Source organism: Pavona decussata, unplaced genomic scaffold (genome assembly GCF_977016875.1).
Source record: "Pavona decussata unplaced genomic scaffold, jaPavDecu1.1 SCAFFOLD_158, whole genome shotgun sequence".
NCBI lineage: Eukaryota > Metazoa > Cnidaria > Anthozoa > Scleractinia > Agariciidae > Pavona > Pavona decussata.
In genome coordinates, this window is record NW_028145570.1 from 348512 (window position 1) to 369434 (window position 20923).

General features: G+C 38.2%; 1 protein-coding gene across 1 annotated transcript in view; it reads right to left on the reverse strand.

Annotated features, from left to right (window-relative positions):
- Window positions 1–3024: 3024 nt before the first annotated feature.
- Window positions 3025–20923, reverse strand: part of LOC146464982 (transmembrane protein 94-like) — a 44290-nt gene continuing 26391 nt past the window's right edge. The window contains exons 19-36 of the mRNA XM_085129109.1: window positions 18928–19006; window positions 18158–18243; window positions 16972–17032; window positions 16153–16238; window positions 16015–16072; window positions 15407–15490; window positions 14503–14728; window positions 13860–13981; window positions 13303–13402; window positions 12487–12595; window positions 11501–11649; window positions 10972–11072; window positions 10232–10471; window positions 9390–9541; window positions 7759–7856; window positions 7048–7141; window positions 6097–6264; window positions 3025–4410 (exon numbers count right to left, since the gene is read on the reverse strand). Coding sequence (XP_084985235.1) covers window positions 4338–4410; window positions 6097–6264; window positions 7048–7141; window positions 7759–7856; window positions 9390–9541; window positions 10232–10471; window positions 10972–11072; window positions 11501–11649; window positions 12487–12595; window positions 13303–13402; window positions 13860–13981; window positions 14503–14728; window positions 15407–15490; window positions 16015–16072; window positions 16153–16238; window positions 16972–17032; window positions 18158–18243; window positions 18928–19006 — 2086 coding nt within the window. The 3' untranslated portion in view covers window positions 3025–4337. The remainder of the gene's footprint in view (window positions 4411–6096; window positions 6265–7047; window positions 7142–7758; window positions 7857–9389; window positions 9542–10231; window positions 10472–10971; window positions 11073–11500; window positions 11650–12486; window positions 12596–13302; window positions 13403–13859; window positions 13982–14502; window positions 14729–15406; window positions 15491–16014; window positions 16073–16152; window positions 16239–16971; window positions 17033–18157; window positions 18244–18927; window positions 19007–20923) is intronic.

A 20923-nucleotide genomic window follows, 5' to 3' on the forward strand; every position in this document is an offset into this window, starting at 1 on the left:
TTCCCGGACTCGGCGTCATATGTGGGTTGAGTTTGTTGTTGGTTCTCGTCCCTGCTCCGAGGGTTTTTCTCCGGGTACTCCGGTTTTCCTCCCTCCTCAAAAACCAACATTTCCAAATTTCAACTCGACCTGGAAACATTGGAGAGAAGAGCCACTCCATGGATTCCACTGAAATTCCCATTTATTTAAAGGGCGCCTGTCATCCTTTGGACCGTGCCGAACCGTGACTCAATGCTTTAAGCTTTACGGCTCTTTAAATCTTTTTGTATACCCGAAAATCTTTTAAACTACCATTGCGAAGAAAGAATAGCGAAGTGTCACCAGTAAGGTGGCCACACATGAGGGGATTTGCTGCACACAGAAACTTGTCCCCTCTAGGGGACCTTTGTATAAACACAGACAAACCCCACAAGTCATCCACTGGCTGTTCTAGTTCTCCGTTAGCCGTCATGCGATCGGTCCAGATTGTTGCGTTTTTGTATAATATTTTCCCGTTTGCATGCTTGCGATATTTGTTGTGGAAATAGAATTATCTAAGGAGATGATAAAAGGGTTTCTGATTTCATAAATATTCAAGAAATATTGTTTCTACTACAAGTTCTGTGTGTGCGCAAACGGAGAAGCATGTTTAACAAACAAATCAATCATGTTTAAGAAAAAAAAGCCTCGTATGTTTTTGTAGCGATGTTATCTTTTTTCGACCCCCTTCAAGACATTCATAAATGATTGCGCAAGCACGTTACATTTGCCACGGAAGCGAAATTTTGTTTGAGAACGCCTAGATAGAAAGACTTTCAAGTTTTGATAATATTTCAGAAAGACAGTTGTTTCTATAGCGAATGTTGTTTATGCACAAACTGGAAAAAGTTTAGGAACCACGGACTAGATTCAGGAAGCCCTCCTAACAGATCAAAATATCTAACGAAAGCCTATAGGCGAATCTTTGCTGACATCATTGTGTACATTTTTCCTCGTTAGCATACGACTTAACTCATGGAAGCCATGGCCGTATACATGAACTAAATGCAAAAGTTGAAAGAGCAGATTAAGTTGAGCAATTTGTGCAATTTTCAGCTCTTTGCAAGCAATATTGAGGGAAATATCAGCCATCAAAAACTGCGAAATTGCTGGGTGGCAAAAACGTTAATGAGCCATACATTCCCTGTAAAATATCGAGTTTTTAGAAGAGAATTTCTCCGAAACCATTTGATGTATTGGGTTCAAATTTTCAGAGAAAACTGAAACTGTTATACCCATTCAATAGTCAGAGTTTTTATTTTATTAGCGTCATCAGATAGTGATAAGCATATGTTAATTTGGCAAAAAGTGTAAACAAAGATTTGTCTATTGTTGGAATAACAACACACTGTTATTCAGAAGCAATACTTGGGATACATGTCAACTTTGGATGACTTCGTGAATCTGACCTCAGGAGCCACAGTTGAATTTGCTTTGATACGACTTATCCTATTTGTTTACAAAAGAAACTGATGTTTTTTGACAGCGCAAAGTAAATGTTAGAAGCGACAAATGTTGAACAACATTCATTGCACCCACAATAAAATTGCCGCAATTATCACCATAATCACCCATGACTTGCTTCTGTCTCATCTCGTAGCTCAGTTGGTAGAGTGACAGTTGATTGAATGCAGAGGTCGTGGCTTTGATTCTTTACAAGGTTGAAGATTATTTTCATTGCCTCGTGTGGTCTTCCATTGTCTTACCAGGGCTAACTTTAAGTAGGAAATTTGTGGGTTCACTTTAGCACTTGAAAGGAACCGGGGTTCACTGACTCTGACAACAAATTGATGGTTAAGTATTGGAAATAGTGTCTAAATTTTAGTCTAAAACGTAGAAATGACATTCAAGATTTTTAAAATTAGATATGATATGATTATCGACTACTTTCGCTTTTAAATTTTCCTGGGTGCAGCCATTTTGGATTTTATGACGTGTAACGGTTGCCATTATTGTTATTCAGCACAAGTTCTTTTGTGTGAAACAATTGAGCAACCGTATTACGTCATGTAATCCAAGATGGCGAGGCCCGGGAAATTTAAAAGCGAAAATAGGCGATAATCAAATCATGTTTTGTCCGACACTGAAATATTATTTCCATGTTTTCCAACGAAATTTCAAAGTATATTGTATATTCAACAATTTAACGTTAATATGTTTTGAGAGTGGAGGTTTCCTACTACACTACTGAGTTAATCCTACACAGTTTAGTTTGTGTTTGCTTTCTTCACGTTGCTTGTTCCCTTCATGCCCAAGAGCATGGAGATGAGATGTGAATTGGGCCCCTGGAACATGTTCTAGGGCGCTTTCCATTCGACCGAAAAATTCCGGAATGAAATTTCGAGTATTCCATGTGACAAATGGAACAGTATTTTCCGGTTGGTTTGAACCAAGCCGTCCCAGTCCATCACGTACCAATTTTGCGCGCGAAAATACCAAATATACAGGGGAATGAAGGGGAATCTAAAAATGGCGGACTCTTTGTCTATTTTACTTGCTTTAGAGTTGTTCGACGACTATGAAGTTGAAATAAGCGAAGTATTGGACGAGGACGACGACATAACGCTATTCAGTGTGGGTAGCTCCTAATTGCGTAGGAATTTAAACCGAGTCCGCGACTACTTTGAGGGCACGATACCTCTCTATTTTCCTGACGAGTTTAAGACCTTGCGCGTAGCTTATATGCATTTTTGCACTACTTACGAAAGTTTGCAATTCATTTGTCGCATAGTAACAAGCGGAGAACTGATATTGAGCAGAAGAATTGGAAGCCATGTTGAGTTCGATTTCCAGGCTATATGAGGAATTGGGCGCGAGCAGGAATGGTCGAATGGAACGGAATTTTCCGGTTATTCCGATTTTCCGGAATTTTAGGCCAACCTCGCGAGGTACACCCAAAATTTCGGAATGAAACTCCGGAAAATGTCTGTTCCATTCGCTCCCAAACCCGGAATTTCCGGAATTTTTGGTCGAATGGAAAGCGCCCTAGTTTGATGACAAATTGGATATGTTTAATGTTTTATTCATAATTTTCAAAAGCTTTGTACAATAGTTACAAATTAAAATTACCTAGGAAGAGAATTTTAAAAGGAAATTCAGTCATATTATCTAATGGCAACTTAGCAAGTAAACATCTTGTCTGGTTCCTATGAATAGATAAGGCTGGTCAAAAATGTGATCTTTATGGAAATGGCAAGATACCGAAAAAAATTGAATCAATACATGTTATGTAATGTTTAAAAAACGAGCAGGAGTGTTTTATCGGGTTTAAGACCCGAGTTTTAGACCCGATAAAACACGTGCTGCAAGTTTTTTTGAATGGCTTCAAAAACATTGAAACATTCCTGGAAAAGCGTGTCAATAGAGTTGATAACAATTATGCTTTTGTGAACGTTGGAAATTAGCATACGAGAAAAACACCGCATACTAATGAGGAGTGTTTTATCAGATTATAAAACACCGCATACTAATAAGGAGGAGGTTTATCGATTATAAAGTCACTGCACGTGATGTATTATCGAGCATTTGATAGGTCAATGGGCTTATGAATTAAAGAGTTGTTGAAGTGTAGAGAAACATTATCAGAAATAATTTAATCGTGCAGTTCACATTTTCGTTACACCCAGACCCCAGTATGATGAGAATTTGGTCAAGGCAGACTTGCAAAGTTTTGAGTTCAATGTCCAACAATTAACTGACAACAGTACCTCCAAACGTTCTCACATTTGATTAGCCAGTTGAAGCAAAAGACATAGACGAGTTGTGAAAATAATTACCAAATTAATTTTAAACTTGTACTGTCTAGTGGCATTGGTAGCAATGTCAAGTAGCAACGTAAAAGCCTCCAAAATAATATTGCAAAACAGATAAAACAACAGTCAAAGTCTAGCTTGGTTGAATTACCTGCTGGGTTGCTAATCCACCCTGCCGAAAAAAATGGCGACTGGTACATTTACAATAATTCTTAGTGCACGTAAATCTGAAAAATGCTCATAAAAACAGAAAAGTTTCAAAAACTTCAAACCTAGCATACCCACACAATGTTGATTGTACAGGGACGAATTGCACAAAAATATATTTATATGGCTTTCTATGTGCCTTGTTGCTGTGTTAGGTTCGCAAGGTATTGTGGTAAAATGTCCAGCCGCCATCTTTTTCCGTGCGGTAGACTGAGTGCCATAGGTAGTGTGAACCGCTGCCAAAGTCATTATTTAGTAATCAAGATATGTTGTCAAATCAATGACAACACTATTTTAAGTTTGTGTGTAATTTCTTTTTCTATGAAATTGTGTCTTTAAACAGAATTACTTTCATGTTCTTCAGAATGGAGAATTCATGCCTAATTTTGTACCAAACTTTAACTTGGCTCGCCTTTGGTATCTGATCCTCTGCCTGTAAAAAGAAAGAGACTTGTAAAATATGATATTAAAGTTGGCTCACTCATTAATAAAATTTATATTATATAAAGGAACAAGCTGGTTGTTTGGGTGTCTTGTTTACGTAATCCAGGATCCATACAATTTACAATAATTTGGATACTTTAAATTTCATTTAAAATAAGCAATAATGTTTTTATTAATTTCCATGATAGCTTTCCTGGTTTATCTTATAGTTCAGCTTCAAATTCCATCACAGCTCTATGTCAGGCTTCAGATCGTCATCTATTGTTCTTGTGTTAATTCTACAAGTTGTATTGTGATCTACTGCCACTACTGCCGAGGAATGCGATGAAATGGGTGAAAAATGGAGAATTTGATGATATTTCGCCAAATGCCGGTTTCCATGTGTTTAACTAAATTGCATGTTTGGCAATTTGATGAAATTTTGCCACATTGTTTAAAATCGTTAAATCCGTTAACATAGTTGGCTTCCTTCCATGTGTTTACCTAATTTGCATTCATTTGGCAATTTGACGAAATTTTGCCAAATTCATCAGATTCGCCAAAATCGCCAAATCCGTCAACATGGCTGCCTTCCATGTGTTTAGCTAAATTGCATACGGTTTGCAATTTGATGAAATTTTGCCAAATTCGAAATCGTCAACATGGCTGCCTTCCATGTGTTTAGCTGCATAGGGTTGGCAATTTGATGAAATTTTGCCAAATTTGAAATCGTCAAATGCGTCAATACGGCTGGCTTCCATGTGTTTAGCTAATTTGTATCGATTTGGTAATTTGATGAAATTTTACCAAATTTGTCACATTCGCCAAAATCGCTAAATTCGTCATAATCCGTCAACATGGCTTCCTTCCATGTGTTCAGCTAAATTGCATACAGTTGGCAATAAGACAATTGTGAAATTCATCACATTCATCAAATTCACCAAAATAGTCAAGTCCGTCAAAATGGCTCGCTTCCATGTGTTTAGCTAATTTGCATTCATTTGGCAATTTGACGAAATTTAGCCCAATTCGTCAAAAATGTCAAATCTGTCAACATGGCCGGCTTCTGTGTATTGAGCTAATTCACATAAGTTTGGTAACTTGACGAAACTTCGCCAAATTTATCGCAGTTGCCAAACAGCATTTCTGGACATAAGTGGAAAAAAGGTACCAGAAAATTACACATTTTGGTCTGAAATAGGGTCAGGGTTTGGAGAACCAAGCTGCACACCCTCACCAAAAATTACAAGGAGTATGTGACACTGACAAGCCCCTTGCTGGGGAGTTGGGGGGGGGGGGGGCATGAACCTAGTAATGAAGTAATGATCTAGCTTGCCAAAATTCTCATCCAACCTAGTCTATGGAGGGCCATAAGTTTGTTTTACATGGGGAGTCCAACTGTTTCTTTGTCCACACTTGTGATAGATGTGCTGAATACTGCCTCTTTGTTTAAAAAATGTATTGCAGGTTTATCTGCACAATCTTGAACAAAACATATGTATGTATGTATGTATGTATGTATGTATGTATGTATGTATGTATGTATGTATGTATGTATGTATGTATGTATGTATGTATGTATGTATGTATGTATGTATGTATGTATGTATGTATGTATGTATGTATGTATGTATGTATGTAAATCCTATAAATTTAACTGAAAGTTGAGTAACAAAAGAAACTTGTATTATCTTACTTGATGTATCGCCTTTTAAAGAGCTCACAAATTCCAAGAGCTACAACAGGCCATACAATGATTATGATGATAGAAGGGACTGGCACATCAGTGATACTGAATACAGCTGAGGTGTGTTGACTCCACCCAACTTGGGACAGTGAAAAGTAGATTAGCTGGAGTACCAAACTGTAGATGAAAAACGAAGGTACAAAACAATATTCAAACATTGGCTTATGAATTAAATAAACGTCCACATTGAGATGTGGAGGTAGGCTGGGTGATCAGTTTATCATGATTAAGGTAAGACGGAAGAAAAGTGGCATAGTTTTCAATAGAAGTCCACCCGTTTTGGGCTTAGGGTTATTAGTTTGTGTGATACGATTTCAGAATGTATTCCAAGTCCCTTCCCTGCTGCACTAAAACAAGTGGTAGAACTTGTATTAGACTTTAGACCTAGAAATGAAATGTGTAACTCAAGGTTACAACTATCATTTTCTCCTAACGCAAGGTACAAAGACCCACATCTGTCATGTAATCTAATAAAATGTGGGGAGAGGGAAGAGACTGAATTGCAATACTGTAAAAGTCTCCCAAAGATAAACTCCCAATTGTACATACAACCATCCTTCTGATAACAAGTCTTTCTTCATATGAGCCGATGTACTGGCAAACTCCTAGCTTAGTGTTTCAATCTATTTCGTGTTCTTTGTTCATTGTCAAGCCCCACAGATGTTCAAAAGGCAAAATTCCTGCCATTAATAAGTCCTGTCCTCCCGAAAATAAGCCCTTAGAAGAGTCCTTTGAACAAGTACAAGCTCAGGTCATTGTGTTGGACTCTGGATCGGGCAGTCTGTGTTTCTGGCTTGGCCAGCAAGAGCTTAAATGGATACTGGGCAATACGCTTAGCTGCTTCATACTACAGAAACAATGGGACAGACATCCATTAAAATGTTTGGCATGGGCACTTACATAACAACTATTGAAGAAATCCATGACTTGTTTACAAAAGGTGATTTCTTCCACAGGAGATGAAGGCGATGTACGTAACTTGAAGACATAAAAACTGAAGAAGAAAATAAAGGCACAGTGCTAGGATCGTTGTGAACCAGGTTATTTTTAACAACACTGATGTGTTACATGTGTCCTGCAGACTGGTAGGATGAGAAATGTCAAAAGTATCGCACAAGAAGATCATTAACAGCCCTATGAGATGCAATGGGTGAACTGCAGTTGACCACAGGAACTACTTTAGACCAACAAAGCCCAGAACCAGGCACTATCACCATGATAGTTTAATTCCACTATCAACAACCGCTGCCTCCAACCATCTCTCTTTCAACCCAAGCACAATATCGCAATGGAACAATGTACCCCACTTCTTTTTTTTTTTTTACGGATTCTTCTGCTCTGTTTAACTTTAAACAGTCAATACCCTCAGTGTACCATGAACCTGTTTACCTTACTTAAATAGTTGTATCAATGTCTGCTGACCCCCCAACCAATAATCCTCAAGTATGAGGGGTAGGTTGTATTGAAAAAATAAAGAAAAATAGAAAGATAGTAACTGTGGAGTACAGTTTAATATGATCTGAGTAAACTAACCGACGTATTCCTGTGATATTTACTGGTAACTAAGTACACAACTTGGCTTCTAATAATTTGGCACCTTAATCAACGTACCAAAAAGAAGAACGAGAAAAAATGTGTTGATATCCTGCGCCATGGCGAGTGCTTGAATGTGGCTCTGCCCGAGGCCATTCCAGAGTTCAGTGCTGTTCCTTTAAAAATAAAACAGTCCCCAATGTAAATGTAAAATAGTAGCTTTGTTGGAGAGTTCCACTAGCAAGGTAATAATTAGATAAAGGTAATTAACATTGAAAAGAAGACACGATGTAATGTTGCATGCATGCAACATCACACGCGACTTTTGAATTCACATTGGCTACACAATGCAAGATTCTGTGCAACACTCATGTGCAATGATCTCAGTGAACCAATTATGTCCTACTGACAAATGCACTTCACTTAACTGTAGCTGGAACGAAATTTGAACTTAACACAACTGGGTGACAAAGGTTATTATATGTTTTTAAGGAATACAAGTGGAAGTGGCTGTTCCAAATTATAGTTACACGAAAAGTTGCACTTTATGTTGCATCGTATGGCTACCACAATTTCATAAGTTACATGCAATGAACGTGCAACGTGTGTTCCCATGTTTCCTGCTAACAGACTGTCTACAGCTGGAACGAAATTTGAACTTAACAGAACTGCATGCGATGAACATGTACCGTGTGTTCCCGTCTTTACAGTTTAAAGGCCTACAGCTAGTCCATACGGTTCACCCCATTAGTATATTAATCACCAGAACCATCTCTTCACCTGCATGCAGATAGACTGGTGGTCTGTATGATACACAAACTGCATCTCCACTCAATTCAGATACGTTGGAGACTTGTAACTGAAATTTAAGTTGATGTCATTGCAAAACGATACTTCAAATTTAAAGAAATGTACTTATTATTCTCCAAAAACGAGCTCTACGCTTAATTTACTTCGCTAGTAATAAAGAGCATGTTATCCCGCTATTTGCACATGCCAACATTCTTCCTGTAGATATGCTCTATTATAAATTTGTATCTCTTTTGATGCACGATATTAACAACAATATCGCACTCCCAAAATTTGCTGAACGTATTTACTCGCTTAGCTTCTGTCCACTCCTATGAAACTATAGCAGCCAGTTCTAGCAAATTCCATATATATTACTCAAGGCTTAAACAACAGAATCAATCATTTTCAAGGATTGGATCTAAAATCTGGAATTGCCTCCAAAATGTGCTACTGCAGTTTTTAGAATATGAGGGAGCTTCTGTTGATGTCCATACCTTAATAAATAACCTATTCTCCGAATCATTGGAATCTCATAACTGATTAAACCATTTTCTTACGCCTTCATACGCTTAAAAATTTATAATCATATTCTTGTTGTCATTGAAATTATTGTCTCGTTTAATTACCCTCTATTACCGTTTTTGTTTGTCATTTATGTTAATTAAGATCAATTTATTTACACGTTTTCTTTCATTCTAAAACTATTGCCAAAATATTTTATCCATATTTATATTAATTCGCTGTGTAATTGGGTAAATAATTCTACTCTACCCGCCTACATTAGCAAATGCTATTTGCGGGTTCAGTTTCTGTATTTAACTACAGAGATTAATAAAGTTGAAAGTATAATTGTACCAGAATGATGTAAATTTGTTTAATTTTCATTAAATTAAGAAAAATAAAACAAAATTTCAAACCTGAATCCAAGCAGGTAGTGACAACTGCTAGATTTCTTCTGGATAGACAGACACACTTGACGAAGATTAAGAGGGAAAAATACCAAGCAGCACACACAAACAGATGGAAAGAAGCATACACTGAAGAAGAAGCGCACTGTATGTGTGATATCCTAAAAAAGGGATAAAGTCAGTTTAATAGATACATTGTAGGTATTAAGTAGTCACTAAAATGGTAAATTTAGATGGTACAATTCTTTTGAATATGACATGGTGACAACAAGCCTACAGATCTTTAACACGGTGATTTAAATATCTTGACGTTAGCCAGAAGGCAATGAAAAACCATCGAGTCGTCTAGAAAGAGCACCTTCCAATTAGTAGAAAGGCCACGTTTGAGAGCCATCTTTTAAAATAGTGAAGATGAAGTTCCGTAAATTTACGAAACTATATCTTCATTATTTTAAAAGACAAGACTCTCAAATTTGGCTGTTTTACTAACGTTAAGATGTTTTTTTGCATGATAAAGGTCTATGGTACAATCTGTTTCGTGTAAGTCAAACCTACAACTTGTCACGCATGATACTAACAACGTTGCAGTAGTTTGAAAGGTTTTAAAATCCTAAAGCAATCATAGGTTAAGGCAATGTTGAATCACCAGCGTTGTATATGATGTGAGCATTGTGTTACAGAAATTGTTCTGATATAGTAACAGTGCTATTTCGCCTGCTCTCACTGTGGGTACTACTGTGGTGTAGCGGTTATCACGTCTGCCTTGAATGCAGGAGACCTGGGTCCTTGCCGGTGAACCATTTTTTCACATAGTACATGACTTGCTCTAACACTTCACAAACTTCGATTACCTGGAAGTTTCTGTCATTTTTGCCTGTCATCATTGTCATGAGATCTTTGTCAGCTGGAGAACCAATCAAAGACAGACTCAACAGAGGCACTATGAGGCATGACAGCCACAGGACATGAAGGCCTGTCAGGGGAGGGGGGAGGAGAAGCCAAGAACATAGGACCATAACAGCAGACAGAACTAACTGACAAGACAACATGAAGGAGCAGCAGTTTCTGAGTCCAAAACAAAGACGACGTGCCTGAAAAAGAAAAACAGGTTACAACATTGCGGTTTTAAATAATCTACTACAATAATTAGGTATAGATTCAGCTGTGGCAAATGTCATACGTAAGAGGCACTGCTAACATGACCTTGAATGTCGTGATGCTGAGGTCACAACTGGAAACTCTGTAAGTAACATCAAGACCATTTCACAAGGATGGCAGCTCTTGAACAATCGACTTGTGTCTAGACAACTTTGGATGCTCACAATGAGTCACATATCCTTAAATCTTTGCCTCAATCTAGCCATTTAAGTATCAAATTATGTGAAGCCTAACAAAGATATCTAGAGTTATCTAGAGTTCCATTGGAAGAAGGAGAGCCAGGTAATAGCCAAGCCTAATCACTCATCATTCCAAGGCTAGTGCTGCAAAGTGGTTTCTGTCAATTAAATTATCAAAGCAGCAAAGAACGTACCCAACAATGCATCAAACAAGGGATATCATTTCCCTAAATGGAAACCAGTGTTAGACTAACCTCTTTTATTAAATCCTTAAACTCAAAACTTGCATCTCTGTGGAATGCTAGTGAACAAGGCAGGGCATTGAGGAAGGCACTCAACTCAAGCGGAGAGAGCTCTGTAGAGAAGACCATAAAAATAAAAGGAAATTATGGGAAAGTAACAGAAATTCGCCTCATGATGAAATACTCCACATTTGACATTACTAACTTAAAGTTAGAGTTCCCTTGGAGATCGCCAGCCACTAACAGTTTTGCCAACAAGAACACGATTTTTTTCCATAGAATTGATAGCATAAAGACTTGTTACCATTTATTAAGCAGCTAAACTGCAAAGTGTATTTTCAACACGCATTTATGAAGAATGTTATATTTAATAAATATTAATTTGAGAGGGCCTATTAACAGAAGGATGTTTGCATATGACCTTTGTTGAGAGGGGTTGGGGACATAATTTTAAAAGGTCTTATATTTAGAATTATTTTGTTAGTATATATAGCATCCGGTACATTGTCAAAATGAAAATTAAGTTAGCTCCGTTACTTACCACTTTCCCCCTCTGAGGACTTCTCATCACTGAACTGACGACGTAATTTATCTCTGGCATTTTGATGTCCTAGTTGAGGGGTTCCTGATCGGAAGTCCTTAGGCAGACCTTTCAGACACAGCTGGGGAAAGAGTGGTTCTACAGCAATACTGAAACCCAAGGTCAAACAAAGATGGCATAGTTTAGTTGGAAAATATTTCTTTTTTAATTTAAAGCAAATGAAGATAGGACAGCTAGGGAATTGATGGTGCTTTCTATGCTGGAGATACATTATTCATCTGGGAGGAACCTTAGGCAAACAATGTCTAATCATCTGGTTTTGCACCTTGTAGTTCTCCTCGACAAAGACGGACACACATATAAACTTTAGCCAAAAGCTGAATAACACATTACCTACAGGGTAAGAAAAGAATTTTAACCTTCACTTGTCCAATGGAAAAGTTCTGTTCTAGTTTTACGAGGCCAAAATAAAATCTAGCTATGTTGTTTTCTTAACTATTTTTTGAACATTGACTTGTTCAAGGGACAAGGCAAAATGACTCATCTGGAAAAGTGGACATTGTGTTTGTCGCACCTTGACCTATCTCTCACTCTTCTCTTAGTGACATGTATTAACCAGATCAACTAAACATTGGTTGCCCAAATAGACCATTTCCAAGTTGCCTTGAACCTCATTATGAAAGCGAGGCTAAGTGCAAAGTTTTTGTCATGAAAATTAGTTTTCATTCATATGCAAACAAAACTAATTTTCATATGAAAAGTTTTGCACTAAGCCTCGCTTTCATAGAGAGGTTCACAGCAACTCGGAAATGGCCTATTCACCCCAGACAGACAAATGCATGTCCAGTATAAAAATAGCCAATCGCAACCAACGCCAAGAGCAATGTCTAACATTGCGAGGTCAATTCACTTGCTTTGGGGGTAAATTTGATCAAAATACTATTTTAAGTAAACGATGGTTAGTTTGAAACTCTCTTACCACTTACCTTATGTCTGCCTGTGTAAATATGGCAGGATTAGCAGAATTAAAAGAACTTCCCACACAGCAGACAACCTCTCCATTTTCTTGCATGATAGAAATCATCTCCTGAACAGCTGAAAACAGCAAACCAATACATAAGGTGCTTTGTGTAGGAAGAGCAATCAGTGTTACACAAAGCCCCATCAGATGAGTGTAATTGTTTTAAAGCCTTTCCCTAGAGAGTGTGGGCATGTTTTCAATGCTACCAGAGTTCAATTGTGTAGCCTCCCACGCAGTCGTTTTTAGGGGACTCGTTTATGCAGATCAGCAACAAATGACAGTTGGTCATTGGTCGATGTCTGACTAAGACTAGCCCATGTCTAATGAAAATTATACCATTTTTGGTCAGACATAATGTCATCACTATATATAAATTAAAACAGTAACATTGCAATATCCTAGATTGATAAATACAAAAATCAGCCAACATGCTGAATGTTTGTTGGCTTACTTCCTATCCAAGACACAAGCTCTGACCAAAACACTGCTAAGTTTAAGAGCCCTGAGCATTGGTAAACTCACGCCAATATGTGTGAGGGTTGGATTCTTTACAAATTGAATGGCCTGTTTCATATAGGATCTGCAATGAATTTGTTTACGTTTTTTTTTTTTTTACGATTTTCCTCATTTTTTTTTTATATGGCCAACAGTGGTCCACTCAAGAAATGTAGCCCCATAGAATATAGTTATAATAATTAAAGTTTTGATAAACCCCCAAAACCCAACCTAAAATTCTACATGCACTCCTTAATTTACAATCTGTGTTAGAGTACATTCTTACCAGATGGCGAGCAATCGGTAAACAGTGGAACAAGAAGAGGGACATTATCAACACTTTCCAGGTGAGGCCGGATGTTCTGGATCCCTCTTGGAAGCTTAGCCTGATACAGTGAATGGTAAAAGGGAACTTTAGCCTGGTAACCATGTATTTCTCAGGGATTTTTGTTATGTTAGCGATGTTATAAGAACCTCATTAACACACGCACTCACACAAAAAAAAGAACAAATAAAGCAGTTTTCACTGGGTCTTATCTTCTCACATCTCCACAATAATTATTGCAAGACTGATTCAGAAATCAATGTGACACATTCATTGCACCAGCCAAGACCTGAAGGCATGGCATTGTCAGTACTGGACGTAAGCAGAAAGCTACCCTGCTGCTTATCAGAGGTATATTCATGATGATTTTTTACTCATCTATGTTGGCTTAAATAAGCAAAAAATTAAATTGACGTGGCATTTGAAGTGCCCAAGCGAACTAGGCCAAGACATGTTTGCAAAGAAATCTCTAACTTTAGATGAGTGACAAGACAATGGAAAATGCGCACATCAATTACCCTGTTTGAAAAAAACCAGTAATCCTCAGGTGCCGACATCTGACTGCTACCCAGTAAAGTGCCTCCATCACTTTGACTTTCCAGCAAGGGATCTATTTCAGCTGCTTCAGGTTTATGGGATACTGCCAGTCAACAGTAATAAGTTATAGTAAATTTCAGAAGACTGTAACTAGTATTCATTACAGATCAATTTACATAATTAGTTTAATTGGGTTAGACATTAAAGTAGGTCCTTCAACTATTGATTCTGTCACAAAGCTTGGTCTGCATTTATTTCAAGGAATGTAAGTTCCGTCATATTAAATGATATCCTCTTAACTGTGGCACAGTAGGGAGAGCACTCGCCAGTCACCAATGTCATCACCCAAGGTCTGATTCCCCTTTCTGAGGGTTTTTCTCTGGGGTTATCGGGTTTTCCTTCCTCCAAAAACAAACCAACATTTTCGAATTTTAATTCAACCAGGAAACAGGGCGGAAGAGCCACTCTGTGGATGTGCCAATGAAAACCCCATTTATCTACTTATTTTTTAACGTTATTTTCAAATTTAAAAAGGTCGTTTTGCAAACCCTTAGTATGCGCTGGTTCTACATTATTAACAACAACGCAAACCTCCACCACCAAGGAAGAGGAAGATACTGTTACCTTTCTCAGGTGAGCTATCACTCTGTACTCCCCACCACCTCACATGTTTTTCATCACCATCCTGCCCAGCCACATTAATGTCATCTTGAGTATCAAAGAGACTCTCTGTATTCCTTTCTGATACAGTAGCACTGCTGCCGCGATCGTCCATCAGGTAGCCACCACCTTCTTTTAAAGAAATGTGACAGTTCCATCCTGTTTCCAGGCCCATCCGCTCAGCAAATGCCTGAATGAAGCCAAAATTAATGTTAAATTCTTATTCTCCTGTCATTATTGTAAACAAACTTAGATTTTCCTACACTCATGACATGTTACATGTAGGCATCTTTCTTATTTTTCATGACCAAACCCACTATCGTTCTTACTCCCAATTTTTTGATTTGTGGTATAGTGGTCAGCACACTTGTCTTTCAGTTTGATGCCTGGCTGATCTGCCTGGAAGTCTGTGGGTTGGCTGGCCTCTGTTGTGGTGGCCCCTCTCCACCCTGCTGCATAAATGGGTACTGGTGCACCACATGAGAAACCTTATAATATGCTGGGGGTAATCCTTTGATGGACTAGCATCCTATCCTAGGGGAGTAGTAGTACTTCTAGCTAGTAATTTCATACTGGGTTTCCTGTGGACTAGTATCCTAAGTCACTTCATGGTTTATGCTGGGTATCCTGTGGACTAGCATCCCAGGTGGGGAAGGAATGGCCACATGGACTGCTTCCAGCCTGCGTGTGACTGACCCTTTTTACCTCAACACAAAACTAATAAATTTACTTAATGTAACTCTAGTACAAATGTGCTGGACAGATGGACGGCAGATGGGCATCATTCTAAGGCATGCAAACTTCAAATGGATATTTAAGCATCAAATAATGGTTATTCTTATGTGCTAAGCCAAAATAAAAGCCTTACTCTACTTCTCAGTTCATTTTCTGCTGAAAAATACACAAAGCGGATCCCAGCATAGTTCAGGTCTTCAATGAGGGGAAGAATATCCTATGGAAAAAGTAGTAAGATAAGTTTGACAACTGTGAGGCATACAATAGAGGTACCAGGCAGAAAAGAAAAATAACTGTGCCACGGAAGAAACCTTTTAGTTCTGCAATACCAGGTTGGGTGGGGGGATTCTCACAGACAGGTAAATAAGTGATCACAGGAGTTAATTCACTCCTGACTGTTTAGGTTTTCTCTCTTGGGAATGTTGGAGATCTGTTGAAGACCTAAAAAACAAATGAAAGGTTACAGAAAGAACCGCAAGAATGTGCTGAAATTACACCTCAGAACCAGACTTGCAAAACCTTGGGGTTGCTTTGATGACCCTGAGGTAAAAATGCTTTGTTTTCCTGGCAAATGATAATAATGGAATGTTGTAAGAACACTAGCATCCTGCAAATTCACATCATCAACGTTGCTTCACAGTTCCTGTGTTCTCATATAACAAGATGTAAGGAACAAGAGGACCATTCTTCTAATACACAAAGTGCTAAATAGTTCATTCATTTGTAACCTCTGGGACACACCTTCTTAGCTTGAAACTGTAATGTCACCACTCCAATAAAGATCTGTCCTCCAAGTATCCTGTTAGGAAACCATCAACCGTTAAATGATATCACTAATTGGATGAAAGACTGCTAAACAAGACTTGCTGTTACAAGTACCTTTGATAGCCCTCTACATTGTCAACAATGTCCACTTTGTCTAAAAGTGATGTTGCTGAAGCATCTGTGCTCATTTCAATCAGGTTCTGTTTATAACCAAAGACAGAAAGCAGATTTTAAATGAAGTACAGTTTCAAAATCACTTTTAACCTTTGTGAAATGTTGATCATTGTTTTTGACCAAACATGTATTGTCAGAATATGACTGCAGGTATATATTAATGGAAAATTGGTAGAAACTGTATCACATGACCCCTGTGTGTACATTTTAGTATTTCTTGGTGGTTGAGACAATAAAACTTATTTGAGCCAAAGGGGTTCAAAATACGCCAATAGCATACTGCGGGTACCAATAACATGTGACCCTCTGCATTCAAAAGAGGTGAATGAAGTTGAGTTTTGGTGGAAGTCAAGTTTACCATTAAACTTAGCACTTTTTCTAATTAATATTCCTTCAGACACATTCTAAATTTACAGCCTTGTTTTTGAAAACTTTAAAATTATCTGTAACTTTATAGACAGAGGTTATTGCTCAAGTTGATTGTAAATTGCCCAGCTCCATGGGCACCTGACTATCAGAATGGAGTCTGTGGGTAAAAAAGGTTTCGTTATGAACACTTTTACTGTGCACCTTAGATATTTAAATTTAGTTAATCTTATTAATACCTATAAAACTTTAAATTAACTAAGTATACATAATTATTTAACATTAATAACATGTTTCAAGGAAATGTGAAATAAAGTATTGTATTCTAGTGTATTGTAATGTAATGTAATGAGCTAACAGTGAAAGAGGGATGAAAGAGGTTTTATTACGCACAAGGACATTCGGCCCATCAATTTTTTCATCTGTACTTTCTTCTTCTGAAAATTCTGAGGCACTAAAATAACAATAAAATTAATGAGTAAAACCCAAATCATGCAATGTTTATATAGAGATGTGGATAAAGAAAAAGAAATAACATGGATTATTGAATTGGAACCCAACAGAAAAACACAAAAGGGCTTCTCCAGAGAACATGGAGGCAAGACTTTGATGCTGAGATAAGGACTATTAGCCACAACCAGAACACCATGGAGAAGCATGATCGATTCTGGCAGAGTGGAGAAGTCACCAGTAACCTATGTTCCACAAAGAGGACAATCCCTGATGACTAAAGACATGCAGTCTGTTTTTATCAAAGACAAAAACCTTTGGGTTGGAGAGGGGCGGCATTTCAAAACATATCCAGGTTAAACAGTGAAGAGATATTGACAGGTGCTGATTACTTGAGCATGCTGACCTCTTGAACAATGCACAAGACATAAATTTGAGTCCTTGCATGACAACACACTCAGTGTAAAATACTAAAATGCAGCCTTTAGAAGGTAACGATTTAATCTAAGGGTAAGGTAAGCCCTAGTCAATGCTTACATTAGGCATACAGACATCTGACAGTATGAAGGACTGTGGTCTATATGAAGAAGGGTGGGAAGGTATCTGCTGTGATCGCAGTAAATAGAGAGCTATTGTTCAGCGTGCTGTGTCAACTTTTGAGAGCCAGTGTGTTACAAAGACAAAATTAAATGTGTAAATTGTAAGAGAAGCAATCAAGTGAAGTAGTCACAAATGTTAATGACAGCAAGTTCATGTGTGTGCATCATCTGAGACCCAGGAACTGATAGTTGGGTCAGGAGGAAGTCAAAACTAGTAAGTTTACAAGACCAAGTTTGACTTCCTCCTGACCCAACTATCTGCACCTGGTGTCTCCCAGGATGATGTGGGTGCAGTGTGAAAGGATTTGTAGTTCTACAATATTATCATACTGAAACATGTCAACACATGCACAATGACTTCACAATCACCAGTACGTAATTTTGCCTCTTACTAAGCCAAGATTAGGTCTAATCAAGCCTTATCAAGAATTTCCCCAGGTTACAGGTCTTTAGCCTGCAGTCTGCATTATGCACTGACCACTAACAAAACCATGCTTTTACTACGAATGAGGACCAAACATTTTTCAAACCTTTCTATGTCATCACTCTCACTAAGCCTCCATTGCGTAGTAGATGGTAACTCTAAATACACATCAACACTGTCTTCTTCTGGTATCTGTCACACCAAGAACAATTCTCCAATGAATATTGTGTAAAATGTTATGATGCACTTAATTGTGAGGTTACAAAATCATGCATTCAGCAGTTTTACTGATTCTTTAATTTAATTTATATCAAGGGGGTTAAACTGTGAGGTTAACCCCAATTGTACAGTCAGCATTCCTCATTAGTTGCACTTTCTAAATTTTGCTGAGTAGATCCATCAGGATCCAGCACCCTTGATTTGTCTGGTGGCCATTGCAAAATTATACACAGTTAGTTCTTTTTACTTCCAGATATTGCAAAATGGGAATAATGTTAATGACATGTTCAGATTAACAGGTTTCTTGCAAGAACGGATGTTACAGTCTCTGCAGCCAATAACAACATAATCATGGCTTAACTGACTTAACATAACTTAATATTGTGACTTCCTTAAGGTCAATAATGAAATTTGTAATGCTGTCTACTGATGAACCACAAGTTCACTCGCAATGTTGAAATGTTAGTCAATGTCACCAACAACAGTTCTCGGGACCAAACTATAACCCGTTTGTCATACTTTACCAACTTTTGATATGACTCCTAGCTTAGAACAATAATATGAACAATTGGTATTAAGGCTTTTGATTGTCAAAAGAAAAGGTGATTGCATCAACGAGTTTACCATAAGGCTGGGTTCCAAAAACCAGATTCCTACCTCAGTGACTGGGCGATACGCAAATGCCACACAGTTTGCTGACATGCTGTGTCTCTGATAAAAGTCCAGCACTTTCTTTCTGAGATAGAGAACAAATAAGAAAATCTCTATTCTCTCCCATTTACAGCATAATGTGGGCATTCCATTTGTATTTAACTAATCTAATAGTCCATTTCCGAGTTACTGTGAACCTCATTATGAAAGCGAGGGTATTAACCGTAAGTGCAAAACTTTTCATGTGAAAATTAGTTTTGTTTTGCATATGAATGAAAATTAATTTTCATAATAAAAACTTTGCACTTAGCCTTGCTATCATAATGAGGTTCAAAGCAACTCGGAAATGGCCTATTGTATGTCACAAATTACTATTAATAATTATTTATTAATAATTATTAATTTGCAACATGTACTGTACTGATAGCTAAATTAACTAACTACTTATTAACTTTCTATTTACTTAACTAAGTCGGTAGGTAGGTAGGTAGGTATTAAAGGTGTTGGATCTAACACCCGATTGTTATAGTGGCCTAAATTAGTATTCCCCTAGGCCTGCTTTTGTGCGGGAATTTAGGTTAATAATTTGCATTTTGCAAGTGACACTTTGCTGAAATGACATTTTCTGTTCATTATACGTTGAACTTTCAACGAGACGCGCTTCACATAGTTATCCGCAGTAACTGCAGTCTGCTGGCAATTTCCCCTAGAAGTTTCGTCTAAACGCGCCACAACAATGTAAGTGTGCTGTATTTTCGATCGGTTTTATCGGTTTGTTTACCTTATAGTTGGTACATTTTGTAAGTTGACTTTGTTTGTATGTTTCAGTTTAAACCTTCTTTGCCTCGTCAGTAACGCTGTTAAGCTACAATGTTCAGCCCTCCCGGGCAGCCGACAAAGTGAAAAGAGTTTAGAATAAATTGCGTGAATTAGAAGTGTTTGCCTCTGGCGGTTACATCGTTTAAAATTGTTCAAGTTTCCCGCGATGGATGGAGACGACAATGGGATCAGAGAGACGGAAGCTCGTATTACCACCCGTCCAAAGACGGTGAGTAAAACACTCGATCAAGATGGTGCTCTTGGTGAGAAGCTTCTGCAACTAAAGAATTCAAGATCGGGTGATCTGTCCACGGTTACTGCCAGGAAGAACGAAATCGACGCGTTACTATTAAATGAGGAAAACGTTCATCACGTAAAGGAGAAGATTACCGGATACTTGGCTGCCTTCGAAGCTTTTAAAGATGCTAATTTCAATTATCTGCGGAATCTTGTGGATGAGCCTAGCAAAGTTGAATGTCACGAGTACTTCGATCGCAAGTTTCAGAGAATTAACGCGTTCAACGATAGGGTTCAGGACTGGATTAGAAGGGCAGATGAAGCAGCACGGTTACATTTGCAGATAAATCCTGAAGACTCTGTCAGTCAGTCTGGCCGATCTCAGGTGTCCAAGGGATCGCAGCGTTCAAGTAGAAGTAGTTCCTCGTCAATATCATCAGCAAGAGCAAAAGAGGCCGCTCGCGTAGCAGAACTTCAAGCCGAAGCTGCAGCCTTCAAGGTGCGTCAGTCGTTAGAAGACTGGAAATTTCAGTTACGCCAACAGCAAGAGCGCTTGACTTTGGAAACCGAAATCGCCAAGGCGCAAGCTAAGGAACATGTTTTGGCTTCTCTGACCGAATCTACTCCGCGTTGTATTGTCCCAAACCCCGTCATGTTGCCAGTTTCCAGACCAAGGATAGACTAATTCCCTGATTGTAAGAGGGTGGAAATCATTCTAGGAGTTCAAAAGTTTCCTGACTCTGTAAAGTTGGAACCCAAGCCAGGAGTAGACCAAGTTCTGTTGGCAGCGGCTAAACCCGGGGCTACGCGAGACAGAGAAATCGCTTCTTTACCAGATGCGAAGGTCACTTCTATGTTAAACCCGGAGGCGCCAGCATGGAATCAACCACCTATATCCAGAACTATTCCTGATTCAAATCCGGTAGCGCCAGCATGGAATCAACCA